Here is an 8978-nt window from a genome sequence, read left to right as displayed (position 1 = left end):
AAAAAAAAAAAAAAAAAAAAAAAAAAAAAAAAAAAAAAAAAAAAAAAAAAAAAAAGAAAAAACCTAAATCTAAGATCATAAGTACAAAAAGTCGAGACGATGAAGCCTACTAGGAGGCAATAAACCTAGCCACCTCCCAAACTTCCTCATCGATCTCTCACAACTAAGACCATTTACATTGACATGTTATAAACATTTCTATCGATATCTTCATAAAATCATATTTGTGTCAAGATTGATATTACCACTTTAAACACGAGAGAATCCCTTTGAAGCACTTACCAGCACTTGGTAAGAGTACAGATTAGTCCTCACCAAGTAGCTTAATTATTTAGAACGAAATGAAGAAAAGTGTGAAATATGGAATCGGCAGAGGGAACAAAAGGGACAAAATCAGAAATAAGAAGAGTAAGGAGGATAGAAAGGAGATACTCTCAAATATCTCCATCGACCTTCTAGTACCCTAAGACTTTTTTAAGAGCCAGACGACTTTGATCCACTAACTAACAGAAGAAAACAGACAGCAGGACAATAACTAACTAATTATGCATCAAGTTTAGCATTACATAAGTTCCTACTCATCCAAAGAAAAACACTACTTTATGAAGAGAGAAACCAGGAAGGTAGAAGCTAACTATTCCTATCCAGAGTAATAACCAATACATGCTCGAAATTGATACCAGATTATATGATTTTATTTTTGGTTTTTAATGAGTAACAAAAAAATTATTTCTCGAATGATAGCAAGTATTCTTGCTATAAATATTACCTTATTGTTGTGCACGATTGTTGCCAATGGTTCCACTCGGTCACCATTTATCTGAATGTCCAGTTTTATCAACTCACTTTCTCTATATCTGAAAGTCATTATGCAATTTTAATACGAAGCACATCTTTAACAACCAACAAACAAAAACTACTAAAAATTTTGACACATTTTCTTTATACTTGTGGTTTTCCTGGAATTTATACTATTTATTTTGAAATCCTATCTCAAAAATTCAAGAAACATCCAGTTTGTGTTCGAAGATAGGTGTTGAGGGGAGTGTTAAACATATGACATCCTGCATAAGGGAAAGGTTGATGACAAATGAGTCCGTTACTTTACGCCCATCTCTGGCCCCTAATATATATAAGAATGCGCCTCTTTTATTCCTTCTCGTCCATCTCAGTTACAATTATTTCATTCCTTGTTCATCTCACCTTAACCGTTTTCAATTCAGTACAAAATAAGAACATGATTTTGTCCCCATAATTGACAATGTGGACATATCCACCAAGGATGCTTATATGTGAGATCCTTATTTAGTAATAGAAAAGCTTCTCTACAAAAAGAAAAAATGCAGCAAGATACTGATTGCATCATTCTCAAAAATCAAATCCACTCTATTAAAGAAAAATGTACATGAACGATTTAGTGCTTTTACCCAGTAAAAGAGTATTCCATGCTTGCATAACCTTTGCTTCTGGATTTTAGTTGGTCAAAGAAATCACCAACCATCTGAGGGGAAGGGAGGAAATATATATCAATACTCACCACAAAAATAAAACAAAATATTGGAAGTTCATAGATGATTTGAGAATATGAAGCTTAAAAACGTCGACATTTAAAATCTCTTTTAATTAAAGTCAGACTATTAAACTTTCATTTTCTTTTCCTTTTTAAGTTTTTTTTTCAAGGATGTTAGGTTTAATTCTCAGCTTGTCTTTCCACTTTAAGTTTACCTTTAATGTTGTTTCTATATCAGTTAACTAACTTGTATCAGCTAACCAGCTCATATGAGAAGACAATCAGATGAAATCATTACCAACCAACAATTCATAAGTTCAACAATGGTTAACATCGCATAAAATACAGCATCTGTGTTCAGCATTGAAGTGAGACAAACTTACTTCTGCTAGTGGTAGGGCATAGGTGATTGATGCTCTAATTTCGGTTATAAATTTCATTTCTTGAAATTCTCCTCTTCTTTCTTGGGCCAACTCCATCAGGGGTCCAATATACTCCTTTGGCGTAAGCATCTCAATCTATGATTAGGAACAAAAATAACACATTATATTACTTGATATATTAGATAGATATTCTAAGGCTTCGAAGCACAAAAGTCGACCTTGACAAACGGCTCCTCAATTGACCTTCTTTTTCCAGGTTCAGGAAGCAAAGATGGATTTGAGCATTCAACCTTCGGAAATGAGAATTTTGTTATAACGTTAGCATGAGATTAACACAAAGTTCAACTTCCAAAGAAGGTATTATTTATCCCATCCTATGATATTCACACACACATACGCGCATATGCATAATGGCATTCAATGAACAAAAAGATTGAAGGGGGCAGGAGCATCAATAATTCTACATTGAATCTTCATTTCTAATTACATAACATATTCAAGTGCTCAATGAATTAAAAGATGATGCAAAGATCAGTGCTCAACAAGCACCACTAAAATGTCGCTGTAAACAAATAATAATAACAATAAATTTAATTTAACTCTTTAACCAAAACTCATTTCTCATCAAATTATTTTATAAAATGTATTTCCTTAGATCAATTAGTCACCTGTTGGATTAAAATTTTCATTATCTTTTCCTTGTCCTCTCCCAACCCCTTTTTTAAAGGTTTCTTTTCGTCCATATGAACTCAGTGATTCTCGTTGGTAATCTCACCCCTGCTCATGAATATGTCAATATTCTCATCGTTGCATAGTATAAATCAGAAAATGGGTTCCATAGCCTTTATGCCAAATCCAAAAGGGTATAGGATTTGAATTTCTAAAACCTCTTTGATACGCAAGCAGCTATAAGATAGTCAAGCATTTAGTTAACCATCGTCATACTAAACATGCGGAGATAGACAGACACTAGTAAAGAAAGAGTAGAAGGGAAAATCATCTCTCTAATTTTTACACACTCTGCGCAATAGATGGCTAGAATTTTCATGAAGGCCCTGTCCAGGATTATATTTGAAGAATTGAGATCCAAGTTTCAGTTAATCAAAATACAAAACACAACTTGAGGGAGTGTGTTATAAGATAATGAGCTTCTTTATTTTACTTCATCAACTTTTCAAACCCTTCCTTTCATTGTTGGAGCACATACTTTGTATTCCCTAAAATAACCACATGGCTATGCTAATTCCCGGAACAAATAACCTTCCATATTTTTCATTTTTTTACTTGTATACAGATTATTAATTATTAAACCACTTATTCATAAGGAAACCTACAGTAAGGATATGATGTTCAATCTTTGGTACAAGTGATTAGATAATTAAAAAGAAAGATTTTTTTATTTTTATTTTATTTATTTATTTTTTTAAAATTAATAGATTTGGATTGATTCAATCAAACTAATTTTAGAATTCATGAACTAACCAAAGCTTTTGGGTTTGGCTAATAGAATTAATTGGGTCATCAAGTTCTTTAAACACCGCTGCAGAGAACTATCGAAATCACACGTCACTCTAGATTCATAATTTCAGCAAGTAGTAAATATATACTATTTTCATTCTTCTTGCTACCATATGATAATGAAGCATAAGTCTAAGGATAGAGGAGAAATTACAGTTTCACCGTTTACACAGTTAACTCTATATACAACACTTGGAGCTGTAGTTATCAGGCTCAGGTTGTATTCTCTTTCAAGTCTTTCCTGTATAACAGAGGCATTTATAAGAAAATTTTGTTTTTAACGTTTGTTTCAATGCTGTTAGTACATAGTAACGACTATGAAGCCAACAAATTTCTTTATGAAAACAAGGTAAAAGAACCTGGACGATTTCCATGTGGAGAAGACCTAAGAAACCACATCTGAAGCCAAAACCCATTGCACTTGATGTTTCAGGCTCAAACTGTATGAAGTTAGAGTGCCAAAATGGTCAAAATTCATATTAGATAGAAGTTGCAATCACACAGATTGCCAACAATATGGAATGGAGTCTACATAAATGATTAAAATAGCTGAGGTAGGGGGGAAATTATAGCAAAACATACGCCAAACAAAGAAAGGAAAATCAGATGAAATGCACGAAAAGGAAAAATCACATGAAAAGGATGCAAAAACGTATGCTCAAAGATCACTGCATAATTTCTTAAAATATAACGCAGTCTATTTCTTCCTTTAACCAAACGCACTTTTTTTCTTTCTCCTTTTTTCTTTCCGTATTCATGAATGTTTGAACCATCTACATATCTTAACTCAACTCATGAAACAACTATCTGACAGTTATCAGAAAACTCAGTATTTTAGTCTACTATGAAGGTGGCCATCATGAGTTTTGAATAAGTTTCTCCCGAAGTCCGTTCACTATTTTTCACTAGTCCAAATGACCATTAGGTAGTTGAGCTAACTAAAATAAAATAAAATAAAATAAAAAAACTGGTTTTCCATCAACGCTAAACTACATATGATTTGTATCTATTTCCATATGATCCTATGAATGAATGCTACATTTAACCACTTGTCAAAATATCAGCTAAAAGTTTCTCGGATGGAAGAATCTGAACCAGTCAATCCTCGAGTGTAATGTTTTCCAGTTTCTACATTTTCTCTTTGATTTAACCATGTAAAGCAGGTCTCATGATTGGATAAAATCTTGTCCTGACTCGATGAAATTCAATTGTTGAGCAATTTAAACTTAAGCCTTAATTGATCTATTAAGATGAAGAGTCATGTAAAGAAATACCGATAAAGGATTTTCCACCGTATTCCAACGTAACAGATTTAAATAATTCAACTCCCAAGAACCCCACCATCAATGCATTAAATGTTTCTTAACCACCAGAAACTCTTAATGCAAGGGACCTTACAATGAGTAACCTTTCTGAGGAATCTCTATTAGTAGAACTCCAATCAAGAACTCTTCAAACAAGGCAACAATTGAACCTATTCCCCAACTCCACAACAATGAAGATAATGAAGGGTGAATGAAGAATTTGAGAGAAAAATTGCTAGTTTCAATAATAGTAATAATATTTTAACTATAAAAAAACTGAGGACATACTAAAGAACTTCTTAGAAGGGGAGTTTTTCTCCTTCATAGAACAACATATGAAGATACTTTCGGTAAGAAGTTGGAAAAAAATTAACTTTTCCTATCATAAAGACTATACTCCTTATCCAAGATTTTGCCAACTCAACAAGTATAATGAACCGTAAATCTACCATCAATCACATTTAACGCCCATGAATAAAACGGGTGCAATTAAAAATATTAAAATAAAAGGGACTAAACTGAAACCTTTTAAATGATAGAACTCAAACATTAAGACTAGTTTTATGTTGTAGTAAACAAAACTGTCCATAACAGAACAACTAAAGTGAGGCAAAGTATTTGTAATGTAGATGTATAAAAGAGTCAAAATTGAAATATATAAAAGAGAATTAATCCTTCAATAACCTTCAACGCGGCATCATTAAGTTGCAGCTTTTCAAGAGCATCACGTAATTCTGGAAACCTGAAAAAGTAGAGCACAAAAGTTTAAGTTAAGCAGAAGCAAACAGATCATTACTTTGTAAATTTTTAGAATATGGTAAATAAATTAGCATAAGCAAGGATCAATACTGGTCTGCATCAACTGGAAAAAGGCCACAGAATACCATTGGAGTGGCTTCCTCATATCCAGGTAGTGAGTCTTCGGCCTTTCTACTAAAGTGAGTAATGGTGTCCCCAACTCTTGCATCAGCTACTGATCTTATAGAAGCTGAAAGATAGCCAACCTGAAAATGAACAGGGCAAGAAAATAGAAGAATAGTGTTGAAAATGAGTGTCAAAGTTGGGACATCTTTGTAAACAGCTCTTCAGGAAAGTTAGATTTATAATATCTTCCACAGTTTGTTCTTTGATCCCCAAAGTTCAGGGTAGGAGTTGAGTAGATAAGTTTTTCTTTTTTTATCCTTTCTGGTGTAGGCTAAAGAGACTAAGGAGACTAAGGAGAGAATTCTCCAAGAATCCAACACTAAATTTTTATTAGAAAAGATTTAGAAATGAAAGTGTTGGTATAGTTGATCGGTATTGATTGTATTATATTTCTGGAAATTATTTCTTTATTTGTAGATGGGTGTTTCTTCTACTTAATAACACTTTCTCATGATAAAATATATAGAAAATATTCTATCTTTGATATTTTTACCTACGGTGTCAGAGCTGGAAATCCTAAAACTAATCCCATCCTAGCAATCGTTGCTACTGTAAGTCACCCGTGTTTACCCAGCACTGTCTACCCTTGGGCATCATGACCTTGCGTTACTCATTGCATGCAAGAACCCAAATTCAAGGTTCTTCTGCATACGTGTTCACAACAATCGTTGAAAAGCCATGCTCCGTCACTACTTAGCCAACATGTCACGTCAATTTACCCTCATTTTTTGGCTACTATTATTTGTGGGTTTGGCTTATGTTTTTTGTCCAGCTTTGAAAATTGTTGATTTTCAAGCATGTCAGAAAAAAAGTTTTTGATAGTTGAAGTGGTCTCAGATAATTGAATCCATTCCAACACACCAACTATCCAAATTACCACCATTCGCTTAATGGGGATAACTTTCTTCATTGGTCCCAAAGTGTCCGGATGTATACTCGTGGAAAAGGACAGATTTGTTTGCCGGATGGGATGCTGAAAAACTCCATGGCTATGACTTGGCTAGTCAATTCCATGGTAGAAGATATTGGTTATAACTATATATGTTACTTTATTGTAAAAAAAATATGGGATAGGGTGACTCAGATGTATTCACATTTTGGCAATCGGTCATGTGTTGAACCTCAAATTGGGTGACATGCGACAAGGAGGTAACTCAAAGTACTTTCACTCCCTAAAAGAACTTTGCAATATCTTAGATCTCTTTGATGCGTATGAATGGAACTCTACAAAGGATCAAAAGCACTACAAAGTTGGTGGAGGATAGTTGTATTTACATATTTCTGGACGACCTCAATGCTGAATTCAATGAGGTTAGAGGTAGAATCCTTGGTAAAACTAATCTCTCAACTACTCATGAAGTTTAATCTAAACTGCACGAGGAAGAGAATGTTAAGATTGAGAAGAAACCCACTGATTCAATTGAAAGTTCTTCAGTTGTTGAAGCTATTGCCGTCAAGACTTTTGAAAAAACAAACAAGACGCATAAAAGCCTTGTGTTTGGTGTGACTACTTGTGATATGTGTTGGAAACTTCATGCAATACCCGCAAATAGGAAAAGTATTAAGCAAGGTGAGAAGAGCACCTATCAACATTCTTTCAGCACTAATGTTGTTGACACCAACCCATTCAATACAGAGCAAGTTGATCAAATCATGAAACTGCTAAAGGCACAAATAGGTAATTATCCTAGTGTTTCCTAGGCACGAATAGGAAATTATCCTTGAGCTCTCTCTTGTCTCAACTCATCTCTGTGGATTATAGATTTTGGAGCATTTGATCATGACTAGTTTCTACGAACTATTTGAATCATACTCCCCTATGCACTTTAATGAAAAAAAATTCAAATTGTTGATGTTAGTTTCACTTCAATTGCAGGAAAACGAAAACAAACTATTAGATTGACCTCATACATTACTTTACATTGGGTTCTTTATGTTCCTACTAGGATGTAATTTGTTATTTGTCAACAAAATCCAGGGGTGCTAATTGTCGTGTTACCTTTTTTTGACTCTCATTGCATCCTTCAAAATAAGGACTCGGCGGAGATGATTGGCCATAGCATGTTCGATGGTCTCTACTACTTTGTTAATCTTTTATCTAGTCATATGAAAGTTGAAGGCTTGAATAGCGTTAGTTCTCCTTCTGTTAAAGAAATTATAATGTTTTGGCATCGTAGGCTACATCATCCCAATTTTTTCTAAAAGTACTTATTTCCAAATTTATTTGAAGGAGCTGATTGTTCTGTTTTTCATTGCGAAGTTTGTATATCCCACTCCTTTTCATTTAAATCATAGTGAAGTATGGGACCTTTGATTTTGGTTCATAGTGGAAAGCAATGGATTATAACCTTCATTAATGATCACACCCTTTTAACTTGAATTTATGCAGAAGGTGTGTGATGATAACCAAGATTGTTTCGTGTCAAAAAGGAAAAATGTGCTCTCGCCCAAAAGTGCATCAACTTCCTTGGAGATGTCATCAGACGTGGCAGATCAGCATGGATGACTATAAGATCAAAGCCATCCAAGAATGGAAAATTCCCAATTCAATGATTGATGTGTGATCCTTCCTAAGATTAGCCAAATATTGTCGACAGTCCGTCGAAGGGTTTTCACGACCAACCACCCCACTAATGAAACTACAAGAAAAAGACCACCCCTGATAGTGGTCTGCGGAATGCTAGAGCGCATTCGAAGATTTGAAAGCAGCCATGTCGAGGGGGCCTGTCCTCAACTTGGTTGACATTACCAAACCATTCGAAGTAGAAGCAGATGCATCAGACTTTGCACTTGCAGGCGTTCTCATTCAAGAGGGACACCCATTGCATACGAGAGCCAAAAGCTCAATGCTGAGAGGAGGTATACTGTCTCCGAGAAAGAAATGCTAGCGGTTGTCCATTGTCTTCGAACATAGAGACAACATTTGCTGAGATCTCACTTTGTGGTAAAGACTAACAACAATGTTGTTTGTCATTTCCTTGATCAACTTAAATTTATTTCCAAACAAGCGTGATGGCAAGAGTCACTAGCCGAGTTCAACTTCAAGTTTGAACATAGAGCCGAAAAAAAATAATCAAGTTATTGACGCCCTAGGTCGGAAGGGAGAACATGCGGCCCTGTGCATGTTAGCCCATATCATGCAAGTAAAATAGATATGTGCGAAATCATATGAGAACAGCTTCAGAAAGTCCCTTCGGCCAAAATGGTTATCGAGTTAGCCAAAGTCAGGAAGACCAAGAAATTTTGGTCCAAAGAGGACTTACTCCTAACGAAAGGAAACATGTATATGTCCCAAGGGCGGGAGATTCGAGGAAGAAATTGATGTACGTCATGACACAC

The 8978-nt window shown here is 34.7% G+C and overlaps 1 protein-coding gene across 1 annotated transcript in view; it reads right to left on the bottom strand.

The window, feature by feature from the left end:
• Positions 1 to 8978, bottom strand: part of LOC111466184 (translation factor GUF1 homolog, chloroplastic) — a 31012-nt gene that overhangs the window by 3309 nt on the left and 18725 nt on the right. Inside the window, exons 11-18 of the mRNA XM_023110767.1 lie at positions 5565 to 5719; positions 5400 to 5457; positions 3771 to 3851; positions 3566 to 3652; positions 2112 to 2183; positions 1894 to 2028; positions 1428 to 1501; positions 770 to 857 (exon numbers count right to left, since the gene is read on the bottom strand). Of these exons, the coding sequence (XP_022966535.1) occupies positions 770 to 857; positions 1428 to 1501; positions 1894 to 2028; positions 2112 to 2183; positions 3566 to 3652; positions 3771 to 3851; positions 5400 to 5457; positions 5565 to 5719 (750 nt within the window). The remainder of the gene's footprint in view (positions 1 to 769; positions 858 to 1427; positions 1502 to 1893; positions 2029 to 2111; positions 2184 to 3565; positions 3653 to 3770; positions 3852 to 5399; positions 5458 to 5564; positions 5720 to 8978) is intronic.

This window comes from Cucurbita maxima, unplaced genomic scaffold, assembly GCF_002738345.1.
Source record: "Cucurbita maxima cultivar Rimu unplaced genomic scaffold, Cmax_1.0 Cma_Scf00030, whole genome shotgun sequence".
Taxonomy (NCBI): domain Eukaryota; kingdom Viridiplantae; phylum Streptophyta; class Magnoliopsida; order Cucurbitales; family Cucurbitaceae; genus Cucurbita; species Cucurbita maxima.
Note: the sequence above shows the minus strand (reverse complement) of the source record. Positions and strands in the feature narration are given on the sequence as shown.